We start from the raw sequence: 18,419 nt of genomic DNA, 5'->3' as shown, positions 1-18,419 counted from the left end.
GCCTGCGGGAGGTCCAGTGGAGCGGCAGGACCGACGACCGGCAGAGCGCCCCCTGTGGCATGCCGCCGTGCTTGTGGCGGCGAAATGTCTAGAGCCTCCCTGTCCACTGTAACCCTTAGATTCCTTTCTGCCTTACTCTTTCCTAGACAATCTCTTCCCATTCTGTTTTTTTTTAAAGAAAGGATTCCTCTTCCTCAGATATGTAATTCATCTAAAATAATCTCACTGAGGTACAGATATATAGCTAGCAAGTGCACAACAGAATTCTGTAAATCAGTTTACTGATTTAAATAAGGCCAGTGTCTTCACGTACATGAATAGCATATTCCACTAAGGTCCTCTCATCACTCTTATAAAAAGAAAGATCAACTGTTTATATCTCTTGATCAGTGTAACAAGATACAGGAACTTCAGTGAGTCAAAACAACAGATGTTCTCTCTTATTCCAAACAAGAAGGGGTGGAAGGAGAAAGACTGTATCCACAGCTTGCTGAAGCTGAACCCAAGGAAGACAAAGGTGATGCTAGTGGGCAGAGGAAAGTATTCTGAAGATCTTGAAGGCAGGTTGAATTCTCCACTGGCTGAAGATACCCACCCAGCACTGATCTGTTCAGTCCATACTGTAGGAGTGCTCTTGGATTCCTATCTGATACTGAGCTTTTGCTTTGCAGCATCCGTGAGTAACACTTTCTACCATCTCCGCTTGGCTAGGAGACTCTGTTCTATCGTGGTGGACAAAGACCTGGATTAATTTATTCATGCTTTTGTCACATCTCTGCTGGATTACAGCAATTTAGTATACTTGGGCATAAAGATTTCAGCATTTAGGGAATTCTTACTGGTACAGAATGCTGAAATGTGTCTCCTCAGCACTCAGGCCACTGCAGACACATCCAATCTGTCCTCTGCTCTCTACAGAGTCTTCCCATAGAATTTCAAATCAAGTATTTAAGTACTTGGTACTTATCTCAAAGTGGTGCAGGCTCATAATATCCAAAAGATTATCTAAAGCTCAAAGGACAGACTGCTCAAGTTCAATGGACAAAGACTGCTGTCCACAATTATGCTATTCTGACACAATGGAACTTTCTACAATAAGGGGAAAGCTAGCCTGCGCCAGGAGATTGAATTTCTCTGGGAGGTAGGGTGCATGTGGGCAGTTGAGATTGTGGAATGAACTGTCCCCAGAAACTAAAGACCTTCACAGACCTTACCATTTTCTGCTCCAAGTCAAGGCACATTTCTTTGATCTTGCCTTCTCTAACACACGCATATCAATGGATATTTTTGTGAGGATCGATGGGTCTCCAGGCAACCCTCCTATTCCAGCTGCCATCTGGCAGCTTGCTACTACCTGTTTGGCTGATGGCTAACAGAACCATAGCCCTACCAGAGGCATTGTCCACAAGAATCCTGTCTAGAGGAACACTCAGCCCCACTGATTGTTCCGGCTATGCTGTTTAAGCTGTAAAGAGGCACAGGAAGTTGTCCATTCAGCTAAGTGAGTTTCTGGATGTCTGCTTCATTGGATCTTGCCTTCTTGACTAACTTCTGAGCTCTGGCTCCAAACTTTGGCTCAATTCTCTGACTCTAATTCTGGCTCTGATTTTTGGCCCTGGCTTTGGCCTCTGACTTCATTTCTGACCTTTTGCTCCAATTCCAGACTCTGACTCTGGCTTGCCCCTTGGTTCTGGTATCTGGCCTCTGGTTTTGAACCCCAGCTAAGTTTCCTGGCACATGACTCCTGCTCTGACCATTAGGCATGACCAGCAAATGAAGAGATGGGAGTTGCCAAGTGGTGGGTCAGTGCTAACGAGGCCAATTCAATCAGAGTGGAAGTGGCTCTTTCCCAAACACCCTCTTTTGGCCTTCCAAACAATCTCCCAACTTCACCAAGCTTATTGTCAGAAGCAAGCTCCCCACTGACTAGGACATCCCAACTCAGAGCAGTACCAGACCCCGCCATAACAACAGATGTAAATCCTGCAGCCGTATCTCCGCTGCTACGATGATCAATACCCCTCACACCATACCTTTCAAGATGTATGGGTCCTACACATGCCTGTCACAAGAACTAGTGTACTTCATCCAGTGAATCACAGGCACCAATAACTATGTGGGTGATGCTAGACAATCTCAATGCTCTTGAATGAACATACGCAGAAGAATGATAAAAGACAAAAAAACACTATCATCTATGGGCAGTGCTTAATTTGTAATGAAAGAGGTGCCAGGTTCAAGCAATTAGGTGCTGGGGTTCAACGTTCAACCAATTTTTTTTTTATATTTATAACTGATGCAGCAAGCCCAGATGTGCTGGGACTATGAACTGCCATGCCTAGAGGTGCTGGGTCTAAGTCCTGGCAAGCCCTAGCACAAATTAAGCACTGTCTATGTGCATACACTTCTGACAAAATGATCATTCCATATTTGACTTCTCTGTACTCATCCTCAAAGGAAAGCTGCACAATGTTTTCAAAAAACAAGCCTAACTCTGCTAGACATGAAACATAATAGAATTAATACAGATATTGGTTTTATGTCTTGTTACAGTTAGCTGTAACTCACTATCTCTCCTTTGTCCTGTGACTGCAGAGGTTTTAATTGCTCACATCCTTCATTTGAATGGTTTCTTGCAACATGTGTTAACTCTTTATGCTTAACAATCTGTTCTACCTTTTATTTAGCCGTTGACATTCTGATTACCTTTCCTAGACCAGAAGAAGAGCTCTGTGGTGCTTGAAAGCTTGTCTCTTTCACCAACAGAATTTGGTCCAATAAAACACATTACCTGACCCTTTTTGGCTCTCTCACATCCTGGGACCAGTTGGGTACAACAACATTGCATCTAGTGAAGTGGGTCCTATCCCACAAAAGCTCATGCCCAATAAATTTGTTAGTCTCTCAGGTGCCACAAGGACTCCTTGTTGTTTTTATTGTTTAATCTGAGTCAGAACAGCCCACAGTGGGGATACTTGGAACTAGACTGCTGCCTTTTCAAACAGTGACTTTGCTAACTGTTTGAATCAGATTCTTTCTATCCATCTATCTAATCTATCTAAAATCAGCTGGGCATTTTCTGTTAGTGCTTTCTGTCAGCAATTACCCCACTACCTTTTTCCTTATAGCACACTGCCACTTTTCAGAAAGAGGAATTTATTCATAAGAGATACAATTTACATAGGACATTTTTAATCCATGAAATATTAATTCTCTAAAACCTCTTTGGTTATGAGTAATTTTTTTCCAACTGGAAAGAATCTAAACAGATTATAGTGTTCTCCTTACATACTAAGTAAGAGAAAGTCATGGCAGTTTGGTCTTGTCATAGCACAAAAAAATTCTTCTAATGGTTTTATGGAAATTATACAGATTTCCTGAAGCATGAAATCACCAAAGTGGGTCCCAACAGTAGCAGCATGTGTCAAAACACTTGTTTTTTCTTAAGTGGAAATGTTTAATTGTCTGAGCCCAGTGATAGAAAAGTAGATGTCACTTTCAGCACATGCTCTGAAGTCAAAACTATAAGCATAACCTGAAATACGTCTGACTTCCAGAGCTCAAGTGGTCAGACTTTAAAATATAAATTTAAAATGAAAACTCAGTTAAGCACATACTGTAAATAGGTTTTTCGATGACTAAAAAATGCCTTCTTCAGTTTTTGAAATCCTTCTAGCACTTCTAGTTTTGCTTCTGAGATCAGATATCATGAGTCATGGGAAAATCTTTTGTATCAATGATGTTATGAAAAGAGACATCCTGGGATAGCATTAAACCAGAAAATGCCAGGATATTATTAATAAGAAGTCTCTCCGAACCCTGGGTGAAATCCTGGCCCCCTTGAAATCAACAGGGGTTTTCACTCCATGTACTGAATGAAAGTCTTATTTTTTAGGAGAGTTGGAATCCTTCAGTGTCATTGAAGCACATTGCAAAATCATAGTTGTTTCTGATTTTTAGAATACTGTACTTGCAGTAAGTTTTCTGGTGGATTTTAAAAATAGACCCACTAACAACTGAATCTGGGCAATTTGAAAATATCAAGGAAGCTGTGCCTTAGGTTATTTATAGTTTGACAGGAATAGTTACTAGGGTCTGTGCAGATGATATTTGTTTCTCATGTTTCTGCTAGTCAAGCAGCCTAGAGTCTTCTGCTAGTGCTCTCCGAGATCTGTAAAGTATCAGTAAGGGGTCTGTACCCCATTTTTCTGGAAGCAAATTCCTTTATGTCTCTGGGAGCCACACAGGGCAAAAAGGAATCTATGGTTGCTATGTGAAAACTTGAAAATCTTTCTATCCTTTCATTAGTTTCTACAGACTTAATCTCTTAGCTTCAGTGAATGTAGCACAGAGAAATCATATTTTCTATGCTGCTGTTAGTTCATCTCTTGCATTTTTATTGAATATTACTAGCTAGAGCACATCATCATCCAAAACTGGTAGATCTTTTGAAATAGAAATAAGATATTTCCTACCTGTAAACTGTTTAATTCAGATCTTACAATTTGAAACATGCCCTCTATTTAGTAAACTTAGCAGAGGATAAGTTTCCTTTTAATCTATTCTGTTTGTTTCTCTCAGGGAAGTACTCCAGTAGTTCCTCTGTGTAAGCAAAACAGCAAATATTTCTTTTGGCAGGAAAATTCTTTTTACTAATTTGTTCATTTGCATGCCTGTGATGAACAGAATTGTAAATCCATCAAGAACCTGTCCTTCAGACTGGTGGCCTTAAATCACAGAACACCATTTTATAGGCATGAACATTTCCTTTTGTTTTCAGGACTTAACAGGGTGAAAATAAATTTGATGTTTTAAATTACCAATTCAGGTTTTGTTGTGGTAGAAACATCTTTCAGTATTTGCCTTTCAAAATTACTAGCTGTAAACTTTACTCCCCACCCATGCAAAGTAAAAGACTCCAGACCCTAACTACTGCATATCCAAGGCTAAATTCTGTACTAATGTACAGTTCATGCAACCTCCTTGGGTGTAGCCTGTGGAGTTACACTGGATGTAGTTCAGTGCAGGATTTTGGCTGTTATTGATTGGCAATAATAAAGCCCAAATAGTTTTGTTTTGGCAAACAAAAACATAAGGAAAATCAACAAAGGTATATTGCATTAGGGCTGTGTACTTTCTTCTTTGCCAGAGTATAGAACCTAGTTGAATTTCAGCATAGACTGGATAGGTGGCTGCCCTATTTATTTACACTGCTGGAAAAGGCCAGACAGCCAGAGGCCTCTGTTCTGGGACATTATTCCTGGAAGTATGGCTGTAGAAAGCTAGAATATAAGCTCTCCTTTGTGAGTGTGACGGCATAGAACCCTGTTGTTGAAGTGTACCTGAGACCATAGAATCTTTATTACAGCAGTAACATTTGGGGGCATAGGTGTGTGTTTCCATCAGCCTTTTGACTGATAATATAAACAGCCCTACCCCACCTAACATTCCGCAGTTCATCTCTACCTTGTAAAGCCACGTGATAGTGGGGAAGTTGGGGTGATCAATATGGCTTTATGAGGGTAAGCCTATTTGGAGAGCAGGAGTTTTGAAAGATAGGTAACCCCTTTTATGCCTTCATGAGTACACCTCCATAGGATCCCACTGCTGTATCCCACAGTATCCTCCTAAATGGGGAGAGCTAAGGAGCCCTGTTAGTTAAATAATGGTTGAAATAGCACACTTCTAAGCTGCTGAATTGGGAGTGACAGTATTAATACTGACAGGTTTCAGAGTGGTAGCCGTGTTAGTCTGTATCACTTGTGGCACCTTAGAGACTAACAAATTTATTTGAACATAAACTTCCATGGGCTATAGCCTACTTCATCAGATGCATGCAGTGGAAAATACAGTAGAAAGACACACACACACACACACACACACACACACACACACACACACACACACACACACACACACACACACACACACACACACACACACACACACACACACACACACACACACACACACACACACACACACACACCATTTAAAAATCAGTGTTTCCATACCAACTCTAATGAGACTAATCAAATAAGGTAGGCTATTAGGAGAAAAAAAATGTTTGTAGTGATAATCAGGATGGCCCATTTCAAACAGTTGACAAGAAGGTGTGAGTTACAGTAGGGGGGGAAATTAGCATAGAGAAATAGTTTAGTTTGTGTAATGACTCATCCACTCCCAGTCCTTATTCAAGCCTAATTTAATGGTGTCCAGTTTGCAAATTAATTCCAGTTCTGCAGTTTCTCATTGGAGTCTGTTTTTGAAGTTTTGTTTTTTTGTTGAATAATTGCGACTTTTAGGTCTGTAATAGTGACCAGGGAGGCTGAAGTGTTCTCCGACTGGTTTTTTAATGTTATAATTCTTGACGTCTGATTTGTGTCCATTTATTCTTTTGTGTAGAGATTGTCTGGTTTGGCCAATGTACATGGCAGAGGAGCATTGCTGGCATGTGATGGCATATATCACATTGGTAGATGTGCAGATGAACAAGCCTCTGATAGTGTGTCTGATAGGATTAGATCCTATGATGGTGTCCCTTGAAAAGATATGTGGACAGAGTTGGCAATGGGCTTTAGGAAAGCCAGCATCTTCTCCATTTTAGGGATGTGGAAACTAAGACTTACCCAAGGTCACATAGCAGGTCAGGTCAGTGGCAGAGTCCGGAATAGAATCCACATCTTCCGACTTCAGTCTTGTGCCCTCTGCACTGAATTATGTTGGCTGAAAAAGACAGAGACTGAGCTCCTTTAAACTGTCAAGGGCACATCTGTAAATTCTAGAGGAGTGAGCTCAGCTCCATGGAACAGTTCAGGCAGTGCACACTGTAATCCAATTAACTTCCCTATGAAGAAAACTAGAGAGCATGAGGCAGCTGCAGGCAGGTCCCAGTGGGGCGGGGAGAAAGAAAACAAAACACTGGATGCTGGCAGAAATGGAATCTGACTCTTATGTGGGCTTGAGTGGCTCAGCTGGATATTCACATCTGAGCTATTGCTTTAAGCTCTTTGCAGACTTAGGGCTGCTCTACAATGGAAATTTACATCAGCATAGCTACATCTCTCCAGGGAAATTCTCATCCCTTAGAGACATAACTATGCTGACCTAACCCCCAGTATACAGAGCACTAGGTAGATGGAAGAATTCTTCTGTCAATCTAGCTACTGCCTCCTGGGAAGGTGGATTAACTACAGCATTTGAAGAGTAGACATAGCCCTAGGCAAATGACACTACATCAGTTCACACATTTATTTCCACAACTGCTAGCAATCCTTTTTTTTTAATGAAAGTTCAAATTCTGGAACGCTATTATGCAGAATAGCATGGATGCCATGGCAAACTGCAGACATGGAGTTGAAGAATAAGAGGGCGCTGATTGCAGGGGTCACTAAGAGCACTGCTTAATAAAGAATCTTGTCTGGGCAGTATTATTTGACTGCTGTTGTACGTCTTTTGAAGGGATGCTCATTTGTAATGACTGTTAATTACGACATGTGCTCAATGAAAATAAATGCATATTATAAACACAAAACTACATTAAAAAGGATATTAAGGATGCAAAGTCAAGCATTTAAAAGTTAGGAAATGCCAGAATTAAACTTGCATATGTAGCCTTCATTCCCCCACCTTGTGAATGCACATGCATTATTATATAGTCTTTAATTACTAGATCGCATCATATTTTTTTTACATAAGGACCACTGCCTCCATCAGTAGAGCTCTGCGCAGATATACATTTATATTCGCGGATATCAATCAGTATCCACGAAACCGCAGGGCTTTCCAGGAACTGCAGCAGTGAAAGGAGCAGAACTTGGGGCTTCTGCTCCCAGGAGCCAGTGCCTCGTGCCAGCAGGTCCTGTGGCGTGGCTGTACTACTCTCAAACAGAAGACGCAGACAACTGCATGGAAGGGACGAGGGTAGGGCTGTGAGTGGCCAGAGGAACTGCTGGTGCGAGCGCTGGCTCCTGGGAGTGGTGGCTGCATGTTCTGTTCCTTTTGCCGCTGTGGTTCCTGGGAGAGGCCTGTGATTCCACGGATACCGATTTTTATATCCGTGGATATTTCCATCTGGGAATATAAATGTGTACCTGCACAGGCCTCTATCCATTAGTTTGCAGGATGGATGGTGCTCAGTTAATGAGCAACTATTCAATATTTAGTTTTCTCTTTGTTCAGTGTATCGAACAAGGCATTATTTACTACGCACTATTCAAACCCTGCTCTGGAGACAGAATTATTAAATACTTCATGGGCTTTTCTGTGGTGCTTATCTGCATAGCATCTGAGTGCTTCTCAATATTAATTTATCTTCAACACCACTGTGAGATGAGGGAGTTGTCTTATATCAATTTTACAGTGGGGAGCTGAGGCACAGAGAGATTGTTTAAAAGTATACACTGATTTTGGTTGCCTAATTTGAGACACCTAGGACTTGATTTTTGAGAATACTTAGCATTATGTAACTTTTTACATGTTCAAAGCACAGTAACAATTGACTTCAATTGCAGGGTTCAGTACTTCTGCAAATCAGACACTAAGGCATCTCGTCAGGTGCCCAGAAAATGAGGAACACACAATTAGTGATTAACTGTGAAAAGTTTGAGTTAAGTGATTTGTCCAGCATCACACAGCAACTCTGTGGCCCGAGGCAGGGATAGAATCAAATTCCCCAGAAAAGCATTCAGCTCCCTTAACCATTAGACCATCTTTTCTCTTCCTGCACTGCGATGTGTGTTGCCTGTCTCATTCATTCCACATCTTTCAACTTATACCATAAACGAGGCAGAGGTCCTACAAATATCCTCCTTTACTCCACACTGCCAGCATGGGCAAACTGAGAACACAAGACTGCTTTCACTCAGTTCTGATACCAGCCTCAGCCCACTCTGCGGCAGCCCTGCAATTGCAGGGAAAATCATGCTCAGTCAGGTTCTGGAGCAAGCTCAATGCCAACTGATTCTTCAGAGACTACAGCTGCAAATCTTTAATAAATCTAATGAGCATCTGCAAACTGCAATTTTTAAGAGGCTTATAATTTGCTAAATTTAGGTGAATTATTGGGAATTGGGAAAATGCACATTCTTGACATAAATGTCACTGCCTGCCAAATTTCACATCCCTTCTCCAAAGCATGGAGATGCTAGAGCTTCTCAAAAGAGATCACTAGAATTTTTCAAAGTGAGAGAAAAATGTGTTTTGTTCATAGCCTCATTCTCAGAAGTGGCTGAACTGTTTTGGCTAAATTTTCCAAGACATCAGCCTGCGGCAGAACATTTAATGGGAAATTTCAGAGTGAATGGTAAAATTTAGCAAAGTTATAAGCAACTGAAACCAGGGTCTTGTAGGAAATGTTGGGCAAACTTAATAATAAGACTATGATACTGTTGTATTAATTTAGATGGAACATAGGGTCCCAAAGATGACATAACCCAATTACTCACTGTCCACCATTAAATAGTGTTAAGCAAGGTTCAAGGTTTAGTACAGAGAAACCTAAGCCTACTTAGTGCCACAGCAAACACCATTAAAATCATTTAAACCTTTTATTAAAAATAAAGAAAAGGACAAACATTTGTTATTGTGAGTTATTGTGACATCTCATGAACTTTCACATACTTTTTACAGCTGAGCTCACAATTAGGGTAAATTTTTAAGACGATTATTATTACAACAGTAGCAATCCTGTCTACAATAAAATACCAGTGCTTATTAGTAAGTATAACTTTAATGCCGTAGTAATATGGTAGACACTTGTAAGGAAATCTGTCTTTTTTCCCTGCTTTTGTTTAAACTAATTATTGTGTTATACAAAGATATAGCTGCTTTTCTGGCCCTTCCAGCTCCATTTTTCTTTTAATTTGAGATCTGAATGGCCGTGATTGTCCTGCTATGACTTGACTGTTGCATAACAGATGTAACATAATGCTATACTCTATGATTTTTTTCTTTGTACAGATGTGTGAAACAATCTTACTTGTAATGGAAATTGATGACATGTTGTATGCTAAGAAGGCCATACAAGTGTCTCTTCCTCTAGACACAGATACCTGTACAATAGTGCTGTACTCACCAGAATTTGAAATAAAATGTTTTCCTTAAGTAATAACTTACAAGTCTACTTTAATCAGTTTAATTTTTTTCAAACCAAATTCAATTATATTTGTAAAACATCTTTAACTCAATTGCGGTTAAAAGTAGATAGAATGAGGGTCAAATTCTTCTGTTGGGTATGTTCAAACAAGGGCAGAATTTAGCCTTATAGTGCTTGTATTTAACATTCCTCCGCCTTGTATTTGATTACAGAATCTGTTAGCGGAAAAGGTGGAACAGCTTATGGAATGGAGCTCAAGGCGCTCAGTCATCCGCATGAATGGCGACAAATTCAGAAGATTTGTGAAGGCCCCACCTCGTAACTACTCTGTGATTGTAATGTTCACAGCTCTCCAGCCACAGAGACAATGTTCTGTTTGCAGGTAATTTATACCCTATGAAACAGATTCTTCTGCTCTTCTTTTCCCCTTCCTCTCAACAGTGCTCAATTAACTATGTTTTAATTGATGTACACAATTACAAGTGTTATCGTTCTCGCTTAGGTCCTGGAGAGATAGATAAATATCGATCTGTCTTGTGGGTGCTTACCATAGTATCTTCCTTCTGTGATAACAGCTTATAAATTTCTACTTGTGATACATTTTCTACCTCTGATAAATCCTATAAATGTTGTCAATTTTATTATTTTTCACTATTTAAGAGCTTCTACTTAAATTAGTAACTGATGCAGGGCTCTCTTTTCATTTTTTAAAATAATCTTTTTTTATTCCTAGTAAGTGTCCGTTGCCAGTTAGTCATTGTGATGGTTCTTGAGCACTTAGGACTGTGAGTCACCTTGTTTTTCCATGCCTCTAGCCTGAGGGAGTCTTTCTTGTGATAGCTAGACAGGGCCGGCTCTACTGTTCTCGCAGCCCCAAGCAGCGCTCTGAATTGCCGCTGCTGATGGCGGGGGCAGTCCGTGCACAGTTAGGGCGGCGGCAATTCGGCAGCAGCTTCTGTCTTCAGCCAGAAGACAGAAGCTGTGCCGCCGGAGACAGCTGAACATAAAAGCTGCCGCTGCCCTGGAAACGCGCGAGTCGCCCTAACAGCGCATGGACTACCCCCGCTGTCCATGGAGGCAATTCGGCGTTCTGCTTGGGGGGCAAAAACACACGGACTGCCACCCCTTGCAGATTGCTGCCCCAAGCACCTGCTTGGGATGCTGGTGCCTGGAGCCAGCCCTGTAGCTAGATATCAGCTCCCTAACACCACTAGCGTTTCAGCCCCTCAAGTGCTCTCCTCTGGGCTATGCCATCACTAACTTTGTCTTGCAGGTTAACAATATGTACACCCCCATTTCTAAATCTCTTTGAAATGTTCCCCCATGATATCTAGCCCCTGATTCTGGCTACACACATAAATTCCAGATCCTTTGCCTCCAAAAGTGCAGGGTAGCTCCATTTACCAGTTTTACCTTAAACCCCCTCTCCTGTAAACTGTACAGCACTTATGAAAGAAAGAAAGAGAAATTTTTAAGAAAGAATAAATATTTAAGTAGAAACAAGAGAGAGCAGTGGAAACATCAGGTTGCAATACAAAACATAATCACGAAACATGAATCTGGGTTTACACTTACCAGTAGTTACCTTTCCTATGTAATAAAGTAGATTCCCCCCTACCCCACAAGTTCAGTCTGTTGCAGAGCTGGCTGATTTCACAAGAACCAGGATCAAAATGTTAATGAAAGCCCCACACTCCTTTAGGGCTTTCCTCAGTGAATGGATCAAGGCTTCATCTACCTACTCTTTGTTGTTCTGAAACAGAATTTTGTCTCTATTCATAGCCAGGGCAATCTCCTGCCAGCTATAATGTCCCTTTTTACTGCCAAGTGGTTCAGATCATTGCAATTGTCTTTGATGGTTTCCCATTGACTGTTCTGAGATGTGGCAAGGGTAGACAACAGAACCTTGCATTACCTCACTGGCTGATTTAGAGAGAGGTGACAGTTCCCTCTTGCTTGAATGAGTCATCTCCGAGGCACATTATCTCCTGGTGACTAATTTCTTCTCCAAGGCCATAAAGCACATTTTCAATATAAATACATTAAATATTACCCATACATATATCTCACCAAGGTTAAGAATCTTGGCAAATTGAGAGCTTTCTGTAGATGCCTTACATGTTACTCTTTATGAATAAATATCCTGTAAAGCATGTACTTGTTGCACTGAGTTAGTCAGCTCCCAGGTGAAAATTGCTTGCAAATAACGGGCTTTTTGCCAAATAGTCTCTATGTCACAGCCTCATTTCTCTATAAATAAATACTGTGATAGGTTGGATTAATTTGGATTTACCATTTCAGAATGGGGGTCCAACGCTCTGTTACAAGAGTGAAGCTATTCCTTTGTTTCATGACTGTGCAATTCTCCTATGCTATCTAACATCTTTCCCAAGGTGAGAGGGCTTGGAGGTGCCTAGTATAGCACGATGGCTTTTATATTGCCTCTTCAGTTACAGGGCTATAAAATTCTCCAATCCAGAATCTCTCTTTCAGGCCCCAACTAATTTAAAAATGTGACTAAGTATGTGAATAGTCCCACTGAAGTCAACATAACTGTTCACATGCTTAATGTTAAGCATGTGATTAAATACCTTTCTGAATCACAACCTGAGCAAATACAAAAACAACGAGGAGTCCTTGTGGCACCTTAGAGACTAACAGATTTATTTGGGCATAAACTTTTGTGGGCGAGAACCCACTTCATCAGATGCATGAAGTGAAAAATACAGGAGCAGGTACAAATACATGAAAGGATGGGCGTTGCTTTAGCAAGCGTGAGTTCAGTCTAATAAGATAAATCAATTTAACAGCAGGATACCAAGGGAGGAAAAATAACTTCTTAAGTGGTAAGACAGTTGACAAGAAGGTGTGAGTAACAGTAGGGAGAAATTAGTATTGGGGAAATTAAGTTTAGAAAACTCCTAACTACTCAAGATAGTTAAGACCAAAGCAGACTATGAAGAGCTTCAAAAAGATCTCACAAAGCAAAGTGATTGGGCAACAAAATGGCAAATGAAATTTAATGTGGATAAATGTAAAGTAATGCACATTGGAAAAAATAATCCCAACCGTACATACAATATGCTAGGGGCTAATTTAGCCACAACTAATCAGGAAAGAGATCTTGGAGTCATTGTGGATAATTCTCTGAAGACAGCCATGCAGTGTGCAGCAGCAATCAAAAAAGCAAACAGGATATTAGGAATCACTGAAAAAGGGATAGAGAATAAGATGGAGAATATCTTATTGCCCTTATATAAATCCATTGTTCACCCACATCTTGAATAATGTGTACAGATGTGCCATTAGAAAAGGTTCAGAGAAGGGCAACTAAAATGATTAGGGGTTTGGAATGGGTCCCATATGAGGAGAGATTAAAGAGGCTAGGATTTTTCAGTTTGGAAAAGAGGAGACTAAGGGGGATATGAAAGAAGTATATAAAATCATGAGTGATGTGGAGAAACTGAATAAGGAAAAATTATTTACTTGTTCCCATAATATAAGAACTATGGGCTGCCAAATGAAATTAATGCACAGTAGGTTTAAAACAAATAATAGGAAATTCTTCTTCGCACAGCGCACAGTCAACTTGTGGAACTCCTTGCCTGAGGATGTTGTGAAGGCTAGGACTTTAACAAGGTTAAAAGAGAACTAGATACATTCATGGAGGTTAAGTCCATTAATGGCTATTAGCCAGAATGGATAAGGAATGGTGTCCCTAGCCTCTCTTTGTTAGAGGGTGGAGATGGATGGCAGGAGAGAGATCACTTGATGATTACCTGTTAGGTTCACTCTCTCTAGGGCACCTGGCATTGGCCACTGTTAGCAGACAGGATACTGGGCAGGATGGCCCTTTGTCTGACCCAGTATGGCCTTTCTTATGTTCATAGTGCTGTCTTCTATGGCCTGTCTCCCTCTTGCCCCTGAATTCACCCCGACTCCCCTGTGCTGGAACAGAAAAGTTCTTCAAGAGATTTTATGTTCATGTACATGTGTATGCACCTCATGCATGGCTGTTGGAGATTTTTCCCTCAGGAATACCAATAGGAGCAGTGTGAGCCCCCTCCAGTGCCTTGTGCCACTACATGTATGTATAAAGGGCCGTACTGCCCCAGACCTCCCCTGCCCAGAAATTCCTTCCTACCGCCGATGATGGTGGTTGTTGGCGCTACAATCTTTGCATCTACACACCTTCTCTCTTCAGTATGCATTTTGTCCGTAGTGTTAGTCTAGTGTAGCACAAAGTTTCTCAGATGTGGCCATGATAGCTGCATGCAGCCACAAAGGGCTTTTTGTGTGGCCGCAACAGCCTCCTGAGTGGTGATGGGGGTAGGGTGAGGGGGGCAAAGCACCATCTCTGGAGAGAGGTGAGGCACAGTGCTGCAGGAGCAAGGTGAGTTCTTGACCCACATTGCGGGTGGTGGGGGGAGGAGCTTTGGGAAGCAGGCTCTAGTGGCGGGACTTCAGGAACCTGGCCTTGTGGCCCCGGGTTCCGATCGCGGGGCATCAGGTACTAACATCCTCCTGTGTGCCCCCTTTCCTCTCCCCCAGCTCTGGACACGTGGCCTTGGCCTCTGGCCCCTGGTTCCAGCTACATGGCAGCAGGCGCTGGCCCCCAGCTCCAGTCCCGGGCTCCAGCCATGCAGTGGCAGGCACTGATCCCAACCTCAGCTGCATGGCAGCAGGCTCCAAGCACAGGGCTTTGGGTGCCAAACTCTGGCTCTGGCCACAGAACAGCAGGTGCTGATGCCCAGCTCTTGCCATGGCGCTTCAGTCAGCCTCTAGCCCCCAGTTCCAGCCATACACTGATGGTCACTGGGCCCAGGCTCCAGCTACCCGGCCCTAGACCCTGGTGCTGATCCCCTGCCCCAGCTGTATGGCAGCAAGTTCTGACCCACAGCTCTGGCCGTGCAGCCCCAACCCCTCGTGCTGATCCCATACCCCAGCTGCATGGCAGCAGGCGCCGACCTACAGCTCTGTTCCTGGGCTCTGGCCACGTGGTGGTGGGAGCTGGCCCCAGGTGCTGATCCCCTGGCCAGGGCTGCGCAGCAGTGAGTGCTGGCTCCAGCCACGCAGTGGCAGGCACTGACTCCTGGCTCCAAGCACGTACTCCTGGACTCTAACACCCAGCTCTAGGCTCTGGCTGTCCGGCAGCAGGCTCCAATCCCTGGTCCCCAGCTCCGGGTTCTGGCCGCGGGCACTGAGCCCCATCCCAGCAGACACCAGGCCCTGGCTCTGGCCATGCAACAGTGGGGCTCATCACCTACCCCCATCATCCCTGGCCCCCCATGGCCCTGTATTCATTTCCCCTGTCCCCAGGACCCTGCTGCCTTCCTGGCCTCGCATCAACATCTGTCCCCACATTGCCTTGGGCTCCTGCTACCTCCCCCAGCCTCACATCCATCCCTCTCATTGCCCCGGGCCCCCACTGTCTCCTCTCGCCCTGAATTCATCCCACCATAGCCTCTGACCCCTGCTGCGTCCCCCTTCGCCCCTCCCATCCAGGATTTAATGGGTCCTGTGGCACACTGAGAAAAGTTATATTAACAAATGTGCAAGTATGGCTTTTCACAGCAGACTTGCTAACTAGCTGTGAAAAGTGATACATATATGTTTGTTAATGTCACTTATCACTTTTCATAGCCTCCTAGGTAGCTACTATGTTTTCTGTGATATTAACAAAGATACAAAATCTGCAAGCCCCAGGATGCACTAAGCACTTGATGGAGGCAGTATTATTTTTGTTACTGAGTCTGCCAAAAAAACTTACAAATATACATTACAGTGATTTGGATATGGATCTGTGCATATTTAATTGCTTTTCCTAAAATTAATTAATTATTTTAGGGAGGAAAAGTGTTAGGCAACACTAGTGAGAGTTGGTGGCCACACTCTGAGGCCACTAAAAAATTAGTTATGAGAACCCCTGTGTATATGTACATAAATAGATATAAGAATAAGTTTAGAATAGTATTTCTCTAGAGTGGGATTCACAGTTCCTCGTTGAGTACCGGGCTCAGTACCACACTAATGCCTCATTCTCCTGGCTGCCACACACATGTACCTGCTTATGGAGTCTGTGTTTCACCCGCTGTAGGAACCTTCTCACTTGGAACAGGTACTGAGTACATCCGAGTCAGTTAGGAGTGTTCCCCCTCTTCTGACAGTCCAGATGCATATCCTCATTACCGGCACCTAAAAAGAGACTACATACATTTCTTAAAGACTTGGTAGTGGGGCCTTCAAAGTCTAGGGTGAAGGCACTGAGCTGAGATAAGGACTTAGGGATGCGCTCAAGAAGATGCACCCCCAAACAGAGTTCACAAGTCAGATGGGTTTGCTGATTCCAAAGCCCAGGAAGGCTCCATTGACACCAATCCCTGAAGGATTAGCACACCTTTTGGTACCTTAGGAGCCCTTTCCAGTGCCTTTTATATTCAAGGCTTTCAAGGCAGACAGAAAACTACTTAACTTGTCAGTGCTGGTTTCCCCTGCTATTCAGGAGTCTCACTCAGTACCAGGATTGGAAGTGCATGTTCCTGAGGTTCTGACTCCATCCCCGGAACACCATTTGGTACTGGTGGCTTCCACAGTTGTGGAACTTATCTGTAGAGTTCCATCTAGAGGGAAGTCAGCAGTGATCTTGGCAGTATCCCCATCTCCAGACTCAGAGCTGGTCTCTCTGTTAACACTGAGGTCACTTTGCACGTGATCTGAGGAAGAGGACTCCTCATCAGACTGAGGTTGGATCTTTTGAATCTCCACCAGAATATGCCCAGCAGGCCTAGTTGGGTGCCTGCCCAACACAGTATCAGTCACAGCCTCAGCATGCTAAGGGCAATGGCCTACCCATATCTGGGTACCACATCCCTACCACTGGCCCTTTTGAACCCCTCGGGACCTTCCTTCACATTTGAGAGCCTCTCTGCTCCCTTTCTGCCCTTCTGTAGTGGCCAGGATCATCTGTAGCTAGGTCACTGTTTTCCCTCCTCTGATACCAGTATTGTTAAAGGGGATCTGCCTGCTCTGGACTCTCCTGTGGAAGAGTTGGAGGAGGGACCTCCTCAACAATCCTTAGCCTCCTCTTCTTTGTTGCCTGTTGAGGCAGTAGTGACTGAGTCTACTTCTCCCCCTCCTGATGATTTCACAGTTTATCAAGACTTGTTGAGGAGCGTGGCTCCAACTCTAGATATCCATCCAGAATAGGTGCAGGAAAAAATTCGAAGACTAATAGACATTTTAGTCTCTGCAGGACCTTCTAGGGTAAGCTCTATTAATGAGGCTATCCTGGAACTAGTCAGGGTTCCATGGTAGATCCCATCTTCCCTGCCTCCTACTGCTAAAAGGGTGGAGAAAAAGATACTATGTCCCTTCAAAGGGATTTGAACACTTCTATAATCTCTCTCCTCTAGGCCCCTGGTAATTGTTGCAACTAGGAAAAAAGAGATAAAGGATCACCAGGCCTCTACTCCAAAATGGAAAGAAGCAAAAAAGATAGACCTGTTTGGCTGGAAATTTTATTCCATAGGAAGTTTACAGCCTAGGATCACAAAGCAGCAGGCTGCTAGGTCATTACGATTTCTGTCTGTGTGCAAATGTTAAGATGTTCAAAGACAACTTTGCTGATGAGGCAAAGTGGTGGCGGGCAAATTAGTTGCCAGAACAGCATTGTAAGAAAGCCTGGATACAGTGGACTATGCGGCTATACCCTCTTTTATTTTTGTTACTTCCTAGTCTTGAAGGCAAAGCAGGGTGTCAGACCAATTTTAGATGCAAGTTTAAATAAGCACCGAAAGAAAACAAAATTCTGGATAGTTACATTAACATCTATTATCCCTTCCTTAGATCCTGGGGACTGGTATGCTGCTCTTGACTTGACACTTATTTTGACATGGTGATTCACCAGATCCACTGAAAGTTTCTCAGATTCATGGTAATTGGATCCCACTACCTTTTGGTCTGTCAGCTGCTCCTTGCATATTCATTAAATGTGTGGCTGTATTAGCAGCATTGCTGTGAAGGTCAGGAATCCATGTGTTCCCTTACCTAGATGACTAGCTAGTGAGAGTATGGTCCAGGTCTAAGGTACTTTCCAGCATAGCCACTATTCTGTCCACTTTTGATGTTTTAGATCCAAAGGCCCAGACTGCACCTCAGAAAGCTACAGGGTTGGCTAGCCTTAGTGTGTTGACCAGCCTGTCATCAAATGGACATGGTGGTTTAAGTATCTGCTCAGGCCTTGTCCTCCCTGGACTAGTGGGTAGAATCTGAAAATATTTGTGAAGGAGTTCCCTTTGCCCCTCCACAACAGTCACTCAGTCTA

The 18,419-nt window shown here is 43.0% G+C and overlaps 1 protein-coding gene across 5 annotated transcripts in view; it reads left to right on the top strand.

Annotated features, from left to right (window-relative positions):
• The window catches only part of TUSC3 (tumor suppressor candidate 3), a 498,607-nt gene that overhangs the window by 99,043 nt on the left and 381,145 nt on the right, over positions 1 to 18,419 (top strand). For all 5 annotated transcript variants that reach the window (XR_007773580.1, XR_007773581.1, XM_050947920.1 and 2 more), the window contains one exon: positions 10,309 to 10,478. Coding sequence is in view for 3 of the 5 variants with exons in the window: in XM_050947918.1 (XP_050803875.1) it covers positions 10,309 to 10,478 (170 nt within the window). In the remaining 2 variants the exon portion in view is untranslated. The remainder of the gene's footprint in view (positions 1 to 10,308; positions 10,479 to 18,419) is intronic.

Source organism: Gopherus flavomarginatus, chromosome 3 (genome assembly GCF_025201925.1).
Source record: "Gopherus flavomarginatus isolate rGopFla2 chromosome 3, rGopFla2.mat.asm, whole genome shotgun sequence".
Classification (NCBI taxonomy): Eukaryota; Metazoa; Chordata; order Testudines; family Testudinidae; genus Gopherus; species Gopherus flavomarginatus.
The sequence above is the reverse complement of the archived record's forward strand: the minus strand, read 5'-3'. Positions and strand labels throughout refer to the sequence as shown.